This window comes from Urocitellus parryii, chromosome 3 (genome assembly GCF_045843805.1).
Source record: "Urocitellus parryii isolate mUroPar1 chromosome 3, mUroPar1.hap1, whole genome shotgun sequence".
NCBI lineage: Eukaryota > Metazoa > Chordata > Mammalia > Rodentia > Sciuridae > Urocitellus > Urocitellus parryii.
The window spans coordinates 154,567,923-154,584,797 of NC_135533.1; the positions used below are offsets into that span (position 1 = coordinate 154,567,923).

Consider the following 16,875-nt stretch of genomic DNA (forward strand, 5'->3'; position numbering starts at 1 on the left):
AGAGACTGGTTTAGAAGGAGAGAGAACAGCTTATCTTAAGCCCTTCCAACCTTCTCTGATTTCCTCTCTATTTTTTTCCTTGCCACCGTTGATTAGTGATGCCCCCTGAGCTGAGTATTCAGGATTCTGAGGCTTCATTCATTCACTCAGTGGGGAAAGTATTTTGATGGATTGGTGATTATCTGCCCAGGACAGTGGAAATGAGGCAGTATGTATGACAACAGGTATCTACTGCTCTAGGGTCCTGGCTCCTACCCCAGCTGCATAATAGAGCCAAGGAGGCTCACCTTGCACAGGTAGACACTGGTCTCCGACATCTGTATGGATGCTGACATACCAGGTACCTGCTGACACAGGTGCAGGCCTGCAGTTCTGAGCAGTGACTCTCTGTATGCTGCTGGCTCATATTTGTGGCTCAGGTATAAAAGGATGCCAGAATGGAGGCAGGGATGTCAGGGCTCTTCTGAATGCCCTATCAGGGTGAAGAAAGCTTTTTTGCTTGTACTCGGGGTGATTTGACCAGGTTTCTCCCCAACTCCATCTCCAGGGGAGAACCTCCCCACAATTCCATGCTTCTCCAGGCAGCATCTTCCCCAGACCACTCCATTCCTCTCTATCTAACTTAATTCCTCTCTAGGCTCATAGTCCAGCCTGCCCTCCTAGTTGTGGCCCAGACCTGGCCTCTGGGTCCAAGCCTTGCTACCTGGTATCAAGTTTCCTATTCAGTATGTGGAAGGCAGTTCTGCCACGTGGGCCATGTCCAGAGAGTCTCCAAGTTCCCTTCCTAGAGTCTCAGGCCTGAGGGAGGGGCTCAGAGAATCTACTTTCTTGATTTCTAACATTGGATTTCTAACATTGGGATCCATTTTCCATCCTCAGGCAATACCCGGGAGGTGGAGATATTTCTGTTTGTTTCCTCCTCCTCCTCCTCCTTCTTTCTTCTCCTTCTTCTTTCTTCTCCTCCTCCTCCTCCTTCTTCTTCTTCTCTCTCTCTCTCTCTTAGGTGGTGACATTTCTTTTCCCATGTTACAAAGGAGAAACCTGGGGCACAAAGTTCTTTGACCTGCCCAAGGACACAGAGAACAGAAAGTGGGGAGCTGGGATTCAAAGTGCAATCTGACCTGGGGAGTGCCTAGCTTTTATGATTCTGAAAGGATATACTGAGGACATTCAGGGAAGCACTAACCTTCATCCCACAACTTGCCCACTGGCTCCAAGTTATCCAGATCTGGCTAGTTGACCTATGCCCCCCTCCAGCCTGCAGCTCTAGCCACCTCAGGCTCTAGCCAGGCTCCAGCCTCCCGGCTCTTACCTTTAAGTGGCCCCTGGGTCTAGCCCTTGTCTCTGAGCTGGGCAGGCTGCCAGTAATTTGGAAAGATCTGCAGGCCAGGGGTGATCAGCTCTCTTCTATATACCCTTTACCTGTTCCCAACATCCTGAGCCCTAGAACTGAGACAGAGCCTGATGCTGGCTCATGAGTGTGAAAGGCGAGTGACTCATCCGAGACAGATTCAACCAAGATATTTTATTGGGGGGCTGCCCGAAGGGGAAGGAAGGAGAGGCAGAGACCAGAGAGAGGAGAGGAGGAGGGCATAGAGCAGAGAGCAAAGAGCAGAGAGCAGAGAGGAAGAGGGAAGAGAACAGAGAGAAAGAGAAAGAGCAGAGAGAGGAGAGAAAGAAGAGAAAGAGGGCAGAGAGTGTGAGCTAGCAAGCTTCGGCTAAAGAAGGGTTGCATAGGTGACGTGGCAGGTGAGGATTGGCAGGGTGACTCAGGAATGGGGGAATGGACACTGTGTCCCAAGGGATTGGTGGAGAAAAATTTTGAATTTGGCGCCCTTCAGAGAGGAGTGGGAGGGGTAAGGGATTCTGTGATGTTCTCCAGAGACAGAAACTTAACTTCAGTGGGGAGTCTCCCACACACCCAAGAGTGGGTACCAGCTCACCATTAGCTCCCAGTCAGCAGAAAGTCATCATCCCTGAGGGGGATCACCTTCCCCAGGGGGTTCACCTTTAGGAATATAGGGTAGAGGTGTTGTTTTTGTGGGCAGAGAGGAGGGGAGACTCACACATGACCTGGCTGCTCAACTTTCTGGACCGTACCCTTCTCCCAAAATTGGTCCAGTATTCTGTGCTCCTCCCTGAAACCTACTTCCTCCAGACCCAGTGGGCTGGTGGCCCAGTGCCCACTGAGCCACTACCCCTCCCTGGCCTTTGGAATGGAAGTAGGGGCCCACTTTGGAACCTGAGGAAACAGGAGCCACTCTCTGGCCACACCTTCCTGGCCCACACAAGCGGACTACAATGCTTTCCCTACTCTTTTCACAGGAACTGAAACTTTCCAGCGGACAGAACTTTGGAGGGCATGCCCCCAACACATATTCACAGGTTTTGTGGCTTGCATGGGGCTGATACTATGTCTGGTTTCAGGAACAGCACATGGCTTAGCTTGGTGGGTGGACACCACGCAACCCTTGGCCATTCTTAAAGTGTCTATAGGGTCACTGTGAGAAGTTCTGGGACTATGGTTGGTGCTCTTGGAAGTGAGAGACCAAGACATACATGCAAGTCTTGCACCCCTGGCCAGGCCATCAGTGCTCTCTAGGAGTCACTGGGAGCACAACAAACATGGGCCCTTTCCCAGGGCCAGGCAGCCCCCTAGGAACCAGCATCCTTCATGAACTGGCTGATGTGGAGCCCAGACAGGCAGGAATTGGAACTAAGTAGGTCCAGCAGAATCATCTGTTTCCCAGCAAGACTTGTGATGGGAAGCTGGACCCAGTTCTAGGGCATGCCCAGGAGTGCCAGAAACCCTTGGCCTGATGCCCTGGGGCCCAACATATCTACTCTATGCAGGCAGCTCCTCATCCAGATTTGCCATCAGGGATCTGGGGCCACACACTGAAATGGGAGATGAAAAGAATAGCCAGAGAAAAAGGAAAGCAATAAGGGGAAATAGGGATAAGAAAAGAGCAGAGAAACATCCATTCCTTTGTTCACTCATTCATTCAGTGGAGAGTGAAATCAGAGAAAATAATCAATGGAGGGGATGGACAAGGACAGATGACAAGAGAGAAGTCTTTATTGTGTCTGTTATTCCTTCAAGAGGACTCCTAATGTAACTTTTTTTTTTAAAGAGAGAGTGAAAGGGAGAGATAGAGAGAGAGAATTTTTTTAATGTTTATTTTTTAGTTTTCGGCGGACACAACATCTTTGTATGTGGTGCTGAGGATCGAACCCAGGCCGCACGCATGCCAGGCGAGCGCGCTACTGCTTGAGTCACATCCCCAGCCCCTCCTAATGTAACTTTTGCAGAGACTCTGCCTGCCCCAGAGACTCAGGATAGGGTTATGGGCCTCCTGGGTTTGTTCTACACCTAAAAAAGCCTCCACTTGCCCATGTCATTCTACCGGTCATGCCTCTCATCACAGCTAAGGGTCATAGGCTGTTGGACATGGATGCACCAGTGATAAGGTCTCCAGAGACAATAGCACAAGATGCAGGGACATCACCCTGACCTGCACCTGAGAAGGGTGACAGCTGCAGAATCTGAAAAAAAGCCAAAGAGGGATTCTATCAACTCTGCCAGAGGCAGGCAGGAGGCCAGAAAGCACCCCAGGCAGGGGAGTGGATGGACACTGAACTGCCACTCCAAGAATTCCTGCAGAAGCATGAATTTTTCCCATGCCTCTCTGCTCCCAGTTATGGATCAGCATCCAGTTATCAGAGAGAACATTCGAACTGTGGCTTTTTTGGAAATGACATGCTTCACTTAGCATGATATTCTCCAACTCCATCCATTTACTTGCAAGTGCCACAATTTTATTCTCTTTTAATGCTGTGTAATATTCCATTGGGTATATATACCACAGTTTCTTTATCCATTCATCTATTGCAGGGCATCTAGGTTGATTCCACAATTTAGCTATTGTGAATTGAGCTGCTATGAACACTGATGTGGCTGTATTACTATAGTATGCTGATATTAAGTCCTTTGGGTATGGGCTGAGGAGTGGGATAGCTAGGTCAAATGATGGTTCCTTTCCAAGATTCTAAGGAATCTCCATACTGTTTCCAGATTGGTTGCACCAATTTGCAGTCCCACCAGCAATGTTGTGCCTTCCCCCCACTACATCTTGCCAACATTTATTGCTGTCTGTATTCTTAATATCTATGAAAGGAAATCTTAGAGTAGTTTTGATTTGCATTTCTCTAATTACTATTGAAATGCTGAATACTTTTTCATATATTTGTTAATTGAACATATATCTTCTTTTGAGAAGTGTCTGTTCAGATCCTAGCCCATTTATTCATTGGTTTGTTTGTTTTAGGGGCATTAAGTTTTTTGAGTTCTTTATATATTCTGGAGATTAGTGCTCTTTCTGACTTTTGTGTGTGGCAAAAATTTGCTTCCAAAATCACCTCATTGATTGTTTCTTTTGCTGAGAAGAAGCTTTTTAGTTTGAGTCCATCCCATTTATTAATTCTTGATTTTATTTCTTGTGCTTTGGGAGTCTTGTTAAGGAAGTTGCATTAGGAGTCTTGATTACTTTTTATTCTTTATTGGAGTGTCTGTTAAAAGTAAAATCATCCAATTGTAAACAACTGAAAAGCAAAGGGTGGATCAAAAAGGTTCAGGCTGCCACCACTCATCCTCAACCCCAGGGGGATGCAGGAAAAAGCCTAGAAGAGCAAGTTAATGTGCCCCTAAAAGTACAAGGAATCTCTGAAAGGAAGAGGCAGCCAGAATTGTGTCTAAAAGGGCAGCCACACACCAGCCACCCCCAGGGCAGTACAGCCACAGTTTGGTTGCTGCTTGGAGCACTCCAGGTTGGGAATGACACAAGATTGTCATAGAATAAGCACAGGGAACACCAAGGTCACAAGACAGGTAATGAAGAGCATAAAAGCAGGTTGTTAGGAAGTCCATTTGTAGGTTGTCAGTGACCTCTACCATCACCTACCAGAATGTATCCACTATCAGCTACATGGCTTCCTGTGAAGAGCTCTTGAGAAGCTGGAGCACCCTTAGGATATGATACCATGGGTCTAAGTACTACCATTCTTGGAAGTCTGAGTTCTCAGGAGCCCCTCCTCTAGCACCTAGGTTTTCATGATTCCAACGTCCTTCCTTGGTTCCTAGCCCTAGGAATGGGGACCAAGGGCGGAGCTTCTTGCAGTGATACTCTCTGTGATAATCTGGTTTGTCTGTATTTGGGGTTCACTAATACCTGGACACTAATTCTTTTTAAGAAATGTTTTTTAGTTGTAGATGAAAACACAGAATCTTATTTATATATGTTGCTGAGGAACGAATCCAGTGCCTCACACATGCAAGGCAAGCACTTTACCACTGAGCTACTAAGTCCCAGCCCTGGATACTAATTATTTATATTGAATTCTCTCTGTTAAAATAACTGGTGTGATACACATGGAGGTTTGTGTAACCATGTATAAATCCTACTGTTTGCTGTTACTGTGAAGCTGTCCTGGAAGACTAGTGCTTGTCAAAAGAAATCTTTCAAGTTTCCTAGACTTCAAAAACAACTAGTATGTCCTGTGAAACATCATCTTCATCCTTTAATAGTCTGCAATTCTAATTGGCTACTTAATATTTTTATTGCCTTGGTAATAGTTTTATATGGTGTTTGATATTTGTGAGATTTCTTTAGTTAATCATATGGGTCAATGGGACAAAATTTTATCCCATACATATAATAGAACAATGTAATGAAAGCAATTATTCTTTGTTTCTTATTCACAGTCTTTTTTTTATTACTGAGGATTAAACCGAGGGCCTCAGTTTAATCCCCAGTACTGCATGCTAGGATGCTATATTCTCAGCCTCCCTTTTAAAAAATTTTATTTTGAGATAGAATATGGCTATGTTGTATCTCAGTCTCCAGAGTAGCTGAGATTACAGGCACAATCATGCCCACCAGAATCTTTACTATTTTTCAAACACAGATAGTGTTTGCCAATTTTTTTGGTTTGTTTTCCTTCATGTAATTGATTTTAGGAGCTCTTTATATATTGTGGATTTAGTCTCTTATTGGTTATATATGCTGCACCTGAGAATTACTGTCAAACACACCTGATGTTCTGCCTGTGCAGAGCTCCTCCTGGAGCCAGAGACAAGGGACTAGAACAAAATGAAAAAGCTAAAAAGGGGCAAAAAACAGAATGAGTCTTTATTCTAGTCAGATTGGAACACTCCAGGCTGGGAATGACACAAAATTGTCATAGAATAAGCACAGGGGACACCAAGGCCACAACACAGGTAATGAAGAGCATAAAAGCAGGAATCTTAGAAATACGATTCACTCAAGGAATCTTAGAAATACGAAACAGCATATATTTTTGGGTCTCTGGTGGGGGCACAGGAAATGTTTTTTTGGCCATCTGTTCCAGAATGTTGAAGATGGGGCCATGGGCCTCCTGCCACAGCTCAGTATCCAGGAACGCTTCAATACGTCCACGCCATGCTGCAAGTTGTGGCCGTCCCACAAACACATCATAGCCAAGAGCCACAGGCTGCAGGGACAAGGATGGGAAAGTTGTGAAGATACTGAGGACCCAGAGCTGGGAACACAGCACAGACTTAAGGGACATGATCCCTTCCCCAACCTCTACATGAGGCCCAGGTCAGTGAAGTGAACCCCAGGGCCTGACAACAGCCAGAGTAACACCACCAAGCAGGAAGCAGAAGGTCAAGTTCTGGTCCCAGTTTAGCCAGAGACCCTCTCTGTGATTCTGGGCAAATCCTGGCTTTCCCCAGACCATATTATTTCTGACTTGTGGGAGTGGCAATAGAAAGAGTTTTGCCCATAGCCACTGGCCTATCTCCTACCTGAATCAGCTCCTCCAGCAACATGAGATCAGCCAGTGACACCTGCTGTCCCACAAGGAAGGGCTTGTCCCGCAGGAACTTGGACTCCAGTTGCTGTAGAGCATGGTCCATAAAGGTCCTGTTGCGTTTCACCTTCTCCTCAGGCACCTGGATCCCAATAAGTGGTGCAAGCACCTGATGTGGAAGAGGTTGGGCTCAATCGTGACATTTCCCCCTCCCAGTTCCCTGAAGGAGACTATCCCCAGATGGCTCTCCTCACCCGGATCCACAGGGGCACCCCAAAGATGCTTCGGATGTTGTCTGCATGCCAGCCCAGGTACTCATGGATCCGAGAACGGGTCTGCAGGTCAGATGGGTACCAGTGGTCTGCTACCTGGTACTTAGAGCTCAGGTAAATCAGGATGGCCGAGCTGGAAACAGGGATAGGAAGAGGGGCTGTAAGGACCCTGCCTCTGAACCTTTACCTCCCAGCTGCTTCCATCCCCCAGTGGGTCCTTGGGGCTTCTCTGCATTTGATGGATACTTCTGTCCTCACTCTTCCCTATTCCCACCTCTCTGATTTCTCCTTTTCTTCCTGACCCCTGCCCTCAAAATCCCTTCCTTCCTCTTTTTTTTTTTTTTTTAAGTGCTGGGGATTGAACCCAGGGCCTTGTGCCTAGGCAAATGCTTTACCACAGAGCTACACAACTAGTGCTTTCCTCCATCTCTCAGCCAGACTTGTTTGTCCTTTCAAAGACTTGTCTCTGGGACAAGTCTGGGCTGCTTCCTGCTTATCTCAGCATCTGCCCTATAAGGTAGAGGCTCTTGTTCTCCCTGTTGTATAAGAGGAAACCAATGCTCCAGACAGTTAAATGAAATTGTCCCAAGGCTTCACAGCTCAGAAAACTGACTCCCTTGGCCCCTAGAATCCTGCAAGGAGCAGGCACACAGTGGGCTTCCATGGAGGCTTTTGAATATCCACACATGCATGGGTCAGCAATCAGAAGGGAAAGCATATTCTCAGGTTGCCTTGGACAGGTTCCTTAGCCATTGCTTTTTTGTGTGTGTGTGTGGGGGAAGTACTAGGGATTGAACCCAGGGGTGTTTAACCACTGAACAACATCCCCAGCGCTTTTTATTTCTTATTTTGAGACAGGGTCTCACTGAGTTGCTTAGGGCCTCACTAAGTTGCTGAGGTTTGCTTTGAACTCATGATCTCAACCTCCCAAGTCACTGGGATTGCAGGTATGTGCCACCATGCTCAGCAGCCATTATTTTCATAGTCCCCTGACCTCTTGTCCTCTTCCTGCATGATGGGAGAACCCACCAGGAGCTATGCCTTCAAACCCTGGCACTGGTCTCCAGAGCCAGCTTGGGCAGTCTGGGGCAGGGAATATCTGAAAAGTCTGGAGAGATCCTTTCCAGCTTCCATTTGTTGAACCTACTCTCTGTCCAACAGTGGACAAATGTCTCCTTGACCTCTTCTCCAATACCCCTCAGTCTGGGAGTGGAGAAGCACTAGGGACCAGCAGAGGAGGCTATAGACAGAAGCAGGGACAGGGTGGGTCAGTCCCTAGTAACAGATCCTGCTCTCCCCCAACCTTTTCCCTCACTGCCCCACAGGGTCTGCAGGAGCCCACAAGAGGAGGGGTGGGAGAGGCTGGAAGGCTCAGGAATTAGGAGAGAGGGAAGGAGGATACCTTTCAGTCAGGATGAAGTCACCATCTTTGAGCACAGGCACCTTCTGCAGGCTGTTAATCTGCAAGAACTCCTTGCTGCAGTTCTGCCCTGAGGAAGAAGTTTAAAAAAAAAAAAAAAACCTGTTGGGGCTGGGGCAGGAATTGGACCCCTTACCCTCCCTCTTTCTCTCCAACCAAGGTCCTACTGGGGCTGGGTTTTAGCCACAGGGCCCATCAGTCCCACCAGCCTTTCTGGGCCTCCTAGGCTGAGCCTGGTGCCCTGGGAATGAGGATGGCCTCCCTTCCCTGCCTTCCAGGGACAGCCAGGTGCTGTGGGTGTGTCCAGAAAAGTTATTTAGCAGGGATGGGGAGGTGATGGGTAAACAGGAGGGGCAGCACAGTGGGTGGCTCAGCTCTTCCAAGGCCTCAAGGATTAAATGAGTGCCTTCAACATAGGAAATCTGAAAACTCCTGTGATTTTTCTCCCTACTCCACACAGGAGAAAGTATCCTCCTCCTCCTCCTTTGCAGCATGGCAAGCTAAAGTTCAGAGAGGCTTGGGACCTGTCCAAGGCCACTCAATAGAAGGCGGCACTGCAGGAGAAGTGGCTGCTGTACAGACTGGGAGGGTGGGGGGCGCTCAGGGAGGAGCCTGGCACTGGGCCTGTGGATGCACTGGGTCTGCAAACACGCTGACAGTCCCTCCAGGGCCACCTTTGAAAATCTGCACCGTGCGCAGCTGGAAGGGGATGCCGTTCTTATTTGCGAAGATGAAGACAGCGCGGCAGGGCTGGGACAGCAGGTCCAGGTAGAGCTCCAGGCCCATGGCGGGGTTGGCGCGGACAGCGATGACAGGAAGGAGAGCGGAGACAGTGTTCTGGAGCAGCAGGACAGGGAGACTCCGGGTGGCCCCCGACATATAAGGGCCCAGACCCCGCCCCTTTTGTCAGTGGGGGCTCATCCCTCTCCACCCAGGCAGGTGTCTACGCCCGCCCCTTTTCTGTGTCAGGTCTGTCATTTCCCCGCCCGCTTGACCCCGCTCCGCCACCAGATTCCTGAAGAGGACCCATTCTGGGCTCTGGGCGAGGAAGGGAAGGCCCACGTCGGAGGGAGTTTCGCCTTGGGGATGCTGTGCAGTGACGTGGTGGGCGTGCGCTGGGGGACAGCAAGGCTTTGGATAGAGAGTAGCGGCTTTATTCCCCGCGCCCCCGCCTCCCCGAGTACCAGGGACCCACCCCCAGTTGCTAACCTCACCCTACCCTGGAAATGGAAATGGGCGGGCTCTGTCCTCCTGGAAAATCTCCAGGGCTCAGACTTTAGAGGTTACTTTCAGAATTTTGTTTCTGGATTCCGCAACTAACGGAAGAATGGAGGCAAGGGGCGGGGAAATGCGTTCTTTCACTCCCAGCTGTCAGGTGTCGCTGGAAGGGATCTAAAGCTTATTCAGTCGGGAGTCACCTGTGCAGGTGTGTCCCAGCCTGGTGGGAACCTTGCCTTAAGGAAGAACTTTCTACTTTCCATGGCTCCCCAGCAGAGCAGCTGTGCTCAGAAAGCTGGAGCACGGACAGGATGGGGTCAGGAAGACCAAGAAGCAGGGGACACGCTGGAATGACTGCACAGGAACCTCCTCCTTCCTCTGACTCTCCTCACCCCACCCTCCCATCTTCCCAGGGGCCACAGTGATAGTACCCGGCTGGGCACTGATTTTAGCTGATTCTTTCTGAGTATCTTTTCCCCTCTGGTCAGTGACCCAAGTCGGGGATCAGAACACTTCCCTGGGAGTTGAGTTTTTTTTTTTTTTTTGTTTGTTTGTTTTGTTTCTTTGTTTTTTCCTATTTGAGATCCTGTTCTCCCTATGCTGTCAGACTGGACTCTGTTTCAGCCTTCCAAATAGCTGGGACTGCAGGTGAACACTATATTGCCTGATTTACCCAGGAATTTTGAAATTGGAACTCAGGAGAAAGGCAGTCCCTTTGGAGAGATAACTGTGGGCTGGGGTGGCCTCCAATGACATTTCCAGAATTCACTGAGCAGGCTGGTCCCAGAGGGAGAAGCTAACACACAGAAAAAGAAACTTGGGAGTGAGGAGAAGGTTCTGACTGCAGTTCTTCCGGTGTCCTGTATACCTCTCCTCTCCTAGGATTGAATGTTTGCAGGAAATCCAATGTTTTTCTTTTTTTTGGGGGGGGGGGCTCTTTTATTTTGAGTCTAAACCAGTTGGCATTGAATTTCCACAGAAAAGAATTCTGACAAACACAAAAAAACTTCCAGGTGAAGCTTCAGAAGCTCTAATGGGCTAAGGATTCATCTTGTGTGGAGGGAAGTTGGAAGAGTAAATGTGCCAAATAGAAGTTTATATCTACTAATGGACCTGATTTGGTCCCAGAAGATTTTGAGAGTTTCCTGCATAGTCCACTGCAGATTCCCATAGGCAGGCTCTCTTTGGGATGGTCACTTCTCATAATCAGACCTGGCTCATAAGCTGATGGGCCTCTGCATTCCTCTGGCCTCTGTCCACAGTGATAGGGCCTCCCACCTTCAGGCTCAGGTGCCTAATTATGCTTTACCCTTGGCCATCTACCCCTGGCAAGGACTTCACTTGGAACTTAGCTTGTCTCTTCTTAGTGTAACAGTAAAAACAAATGTGACTCCATTTTGTTTTGTGACTCCATTCTGTAAAACAACCATGCCAAGTAGAAGGGTCATAACTGGGGCAAGATGTTCTTTTCCATTTGGTACAGAAACCTTTAAGAACATGGAACTACCTAATGGGCATTGTTTCTGTAACTAGGGTCATGGGGCTCTGTTTCTGTAACTGGAGTGATTGGACTAACTGTGTTTAGTTAGGCTTCCTGCGGCTTGACTGCACTCTCCTGCTTCTGTAACCTGGCTTGCTTGCATTGGCTAGACCCCCCGAGCATCCCTTTTGCAGTTTTCAGGCTTATAAGGAGTGCCCTTGCAATTGTTCAAGGCTGATCATGGGAACAGCTTTATGTTCTGGACAGTCGGCACCGGTGTCCTTCAATAAAGGCTTGATTTGATTATACATGAGTGGCCTGGAAGTCAGTATGAAACCCTGGGACAAAGCTTCAACTATAACATTAGGATAGTCAACTTTTTGTTGCTGTGACCAAAATACCTAACAAAAGCAACTTAGAGGAGGAAAAGTTTATGTTGGCTCATAGTTTCAGACATTTCAGTCCATGGTTGGTTAATTCCATTGTTGTGGGCCTGAGGTGAAGTAGAACATCATGGTGGGAGTGTGTAGTGGAGGAAATCTCCTTGGCTTGTGAGACCTAGGAGGAAGAGGGAAAGAGAAGTAGGGGTCAGAAAGAAACCCTTCCAGAACATGCCCCCAATAGGCTATTTCTTTCTACTAGGTCCTACCTCTCAATAGTCCATTTAGCCATGAATGGATTGATTAATCCACTGAAAAAATTAGAGTCCTCATGACTCAATTATTCTGAACAAATGAGATTTTGGGGAACATTCCAGATTCAAACCATTAACATTCCTCTACCTTCAACCTCTCCCCTCTATTGCCTTTGTATAAGTCAGGCGAGCCTCAGAGGAAGAGACCACCAAGAGACTGTCTCATGCAACAGCAAAGGGTTTATTGGGGGTCCAGCATGCTGGGGCTCAGAGATCACTTGAATACAGCAAAGAGCCCTGAGAACAGGTTAAGCAGAGCTTATATACTTTCCTTGGAGAGGGCAGGGAGGGAAGTTACATTCTGCAGTTTGGTAGCTGAGGACAGCACATTCTGGGAACAAGATTAGCAAACAGTTTGCAGTTGGGGACAGCACATTCTGGGAACAAGATTAGCAAACAGTTCTCAAGATTATTAACCTTTCACCTTCTTTCCCCACTACAAATCTTGAGTCTTGACCTAAAAATCCTCTTGCCTTCTCCTTCTCTTCCTTCTTATACACATTTTTCTCCTGTTTATCAGGTGTCAGATGGCTTCATTGCAAGGTTATCAACATCTATGCATCACTCACCTGCCCTTGCCCCCTAAAACTTGGTTCTGAGGCCCCAAACTCCAGAAATCTCTGAAGCCAGCAGCCTGAGGTGGTCTCTTGTGGCCAACTGCTGGCTGTTCCCTCTCCTCTGGAGAGACTGGGGCGAAGGAAAAGCCTTGGCTAAGCCAGAAAGAGAAGAGAAGGGTGAAGGGGAGGGACTGCTAAAATCTAGACCTTAAATTCAAAGGCAGTGGTGTGTGGCAGGGGAAGGTGATGTGACAATTACACGTCTTTGCTATGAACAACTGTTGAAGAGTGAAGCAGGGAAAGACATGGATTCTAGAAGAAGCTGGCACAGCACCCAATTAATGTAAGCAAGATGTCTTAGTCTGTCTTGTGCAGCTATAACAAAATGCTACCAACTGTGTAACTTATAATAATTTATTGGTTCACAGTTTCAGTGACTGAGAAGATCTAGGGATAGGCATCTGTCAAGGGCCTTCTTGCTGTATCATCCTATGACAAAAGTGGAAGGTCAAAGAAAGAGAGAGAGGAGAGAGAGAGAGAGAGAGAGAGAGAGAGAGAGAGAGAGAGAGAGAGAGAACAAGAGAGTGTGTGCAAGCGCAAGAAGTTGAAGTCATAGCTTCAAGTTCTTCTAATATTAGTATTAATTCATTCTTAAGGGTTGTGTCTTCATGACCCAAATACCTCCCATCAGGCCCAACCTATCAGTGTTCTTCCATCATGGATTAAGTTTTTAAACACGTTTTTTCGTTCTTTGTGTGGGACAAATTCAAAACACATCAGAGGGAAGGACATGTCCTCCCTGTATATCCAGGTCCTAATCCCCTGTGTTTGTCAGCTTTGTGTTGATATGATCAAAATACCTGACAGTAACAATTTTAGAGGAGGAAAACTTTATTTGGGCTCATGGTTTCAGATGTTTAGTCCATCTGGGCCAGTTCCATTGCTTCAGGCCAGGGGCAAGGCAGACCATGGCTGAAGGGCCTGGTGAACAGGGAGTAGCTGCTCAGCTCAGTGACCCACCTTCTCCAGTCACTCCCCACCTGCCTACAATTACTGCTCAGACCATTCACACCCAGGTAGGCTGATTAGGTTGCAGTTCTCACAATCCAATCATTTCATCTCCAAACATTCCTACACTAACATAGGAGCTTTGGGGGGATACCTCATATCCAAAGCATAACACTCTGGAACCTGTGAATATTGCCTTTACACTTAGAGAGACTTTACGGAAGTGATTTAGTTAAGGATATTGAGATAAAGATGAAATCCTAAATTATCTAATTGAGCCCTAAATTCAATCACAAGTGTTTTTTTTTCTTTCCAGTATTGAGGATTGAATCCTGGGGTGCTCTACCACTGAACTACATCCTCAGACTTATTTATTTATTAATTTTTAATTTTGAGGGTCTCATTAAATTTCCTTAGCTGCTGAGGCTGGCCTCAAACTTGCTATCCTCCTGCCTTAGCCTCTGGAATCACTGGGATTATGTATGCTCCACCATGCCAGGCTGTAAGTGTCCTTATAAAAAAGTAATCAGAGGGAAATTTGACACATAAGACAGGAGAAGATGGAAGCAGAGAGAGTTTTGAAGATGCTACATTGCTGGTTTTGAAAATGGAGAAAGGTGCTATAACCAAGGAATGCAACTCAAAAAACTGGAAAAAGTCAGAAAACCAATGCTTCCCTATTGCCTCTGGAAAGCAAGTGACCCTGCTGGCACCAGTGAAGTAAATTAGACTTCTGGTCTCTAAAATTGTTAGGATTATAAACTTATGTTATTTTAGGCCACCAACTGTGTGGTAATTTATCGTGCCAGCTACAGAGAAGTAACACATATTTTATCAACAGAAAATGGGCTGCTGCTGTAAAAACAAATCAACAAATCCTTGTATGTAAGTATGGAATTGGGTGATGGGGAAAGGCTGGAAAAGATTTGAGGCCCTTAATAGAAAAAGCCTAAATTACCTTGTACATATTAGTAGAAATATGAATGTTACAGACTCTGCCTGGGAGGCTTCAAGAGGAGTGAGAAGCAGTAGAGAAAGCCTGTATTGCCTAGGGCATAAATAAGTCACCATAAGCAGACTATTGATAGAAACATCAACACTAAAAACACAGCTGAGGGCTGGGGGTTTATTTCAGAGGAAAAGTGTTTGCCTAGCATGCATGAGGTCCTGGGTGGATCCCTGGCCTTGTTTTCCTTTTCTTTTTTTTTAATATTTATTTTTTAATTGTAGTTGGACACAATACCTTTATTTAATTTATTTATTTTTTATGTGGTGCTGAGGACTGAACCCAGGGCCTTGCACATGCTAGGCGAGTGCTCTACCACTGAGCCACAACCCCAGCCCTCTGGCCTTGTTTTCAAAAACAAAACAAACAAACAAAAAATATAAGGGCTCAGAACAAATGAGGAACATGCTTTTGGAAGCTGGAGTAAAGGGAATCATTCCTTAGAAAGGGAACCTACATACAAGCAAAAATCTTAGTTGAATTGTGTCCTCTAGTTGAATGGGAGGCAGAACTTGGATTTTTGGCTGAGGAGAGTTCCAAGTGAAATGTTGAAGATGCAGCCTCATTTCTTCTTGTTTATAGGGAAAATCAAGATTAAAAAAAAGATTAACTGAAGGAAAATCTATTAAGCAGAAGAAGAAGAAAAAGGAGAAGGAGGAGGATGAGGGGAGGAAGAATCAGAATCAGTATTTGATGGTTTGGGAAATTTTTTTTTAGTATTTATTTTTTAGTTATAGTTGGACACAATATCTTTCTTTATTTATTTTTATGTGGTGTTGGGGATCGAATCCAGGGATTTGCCCCATGCTAGGCAAATGCTCTACTGCTGAGCCACAACCCCAGCCCAGTTTGGGAAATTATCAGCCTGTCCAGATTGCAAAAATTAGGAAATTCACTATTTGGAAAGTAAACTCTATCCTGGGGTTCACTGAGGACTTTGATCCACAGGAACTCAGCCCCTCTGGGCTGTGTTTAAAATCTTGACTCTGTTGTTCATTATCTGTGTTACCTTCAATATATCATTAACTTCTCTAAATTCTGGTATCTCTTGCTGTCAAATGAAATGATAATTCCTACTCTCTCAGATGTGTCATGAGGCATAATTTTCAAAATATCTGTAAAAATAACCAAACACATTGCCTGATTTGATGTCAGCTTCTTCATACCTTATTCTGATCAATATTTTGTGTTCCCATTTTCCATATTGCTGAATAGTCTATTTATTTGTAATTTAAGTAGCTGCCCAGTGTTCTACCAAGGTGATATATGACCTTGGTTTATTAATATTTAATTTATCATTATATTTGATTTCCTGAATAGGCACAGATTTATCCTCTGTCCTTTGTATGTGACACACATTATTTGCCTAACATGAGACCCCAGTGTCACTTTTCCTCATTGCTCTGGTAAGATTCACTCTATGTTCCTGGTTTAACAGGGCAACGTGGTAATGAGCAAAGGACGCTTCTAAGCTGTAGATGGGATGTGTCTGGAAATAGGCCATTTTCTGCCTGAGGGTCTCCAAGATCACCTCTGGGTTCAATGATTTCACACTGCTGACTTGTTCTCACAGTGGTTTGTACTCACATAGTCATACTTATGAGTATATTTACCATAGCAAACAACTACAAGCAAAATCAGCCTAAAAGCAAAATAGCACCTAGAGCAAAGTACAGAGAGCACCAAGCACAAACTTTCAAAGTCCTCTCCCATTGGAGTTACACAGGACATGCATAATTTCCCCAGCCACAAGTAGTGATAACACATTCGAAATGATGCCAACTTGGGAATTTCTTTAGAGCCTTCTTGCCCAGAGATTTGGCTAGGGGGGCCAGTCATGTAGACCCCTCTGCCTGACACATACTGAAACTCTAGAATCCCTAAAGGGGATAGCACAAATAATTTAGGCTTAATGAGACACTCCTATATGTTAATTGTGAAAATCTAAGCTCCTAATCACTAGCCAACAGCCAACTTTCTAAGTGGGAATTCCAAGAAACTGTAGTTAGGCCTGCGAAGTTAACTCTTTTTCTGTACAATTCACTCTCTTAGCCCTTGGCCAAGGAATTACTATCAGTAGGACTTCATTCAGCTAGGTGAGACTGTAGTGGCACCCCCTTTCTCCACAGAAAAGTCTTACCTGGGCTTCTCCAGAAATCTCCATCATGGCTGATTTGGGGACTGTCAAAAAAAGTGTCTGCAAAAGAATTCAATATAGATAAACTTCCTATTTTTCATGTTGCCCTGTTTTACTTGGCCAGTGGCCAGGAAGATACCAGCACTCCAGGTGCTGGACACCCCCTTACTAGTTTTTCACAAATGTATCCAGTATAGTAGTTTGTAGAAATGGGCAAACAAGGCCTCTGGC

At 46.1% G+C, this 16,875-nt stretch overlaps 1 protein-coding gene across 1 annotated transcript; it reads right to left on the reverse strand.

Moving 5' to 3' along the window:
* Positions 1-6,162: 6,162 nt before the first annotated feature.
* LOC144253505 (glutathione S-transferase theta-2B-like) lies at positions 6,163-9,379 on the reverse strand. The gene is made up of 5 exons (XM_077795591.1): positions 9,219-9,379; positions 8,527-8,614; positions 7,107-7,257; positions 6,848-7,021; positions 6,163-6,531 (listed from the first exon to the last, which is right to left on the reverse strand). Exons 1-5 carry the CDS (start codon positions 9,328-9,330, stop codon positions 6,322-6,324), a joined length of 735 nt encoding a protein of 244 aa, XP_077651717.1. The 5' UTR covers positions 9,331-9,379; the 3' UTR covers positions 6,163-6,321.
* Between the last annotated feature and the right edge of the window lie 7,496 nt (positions 9,380-16,875).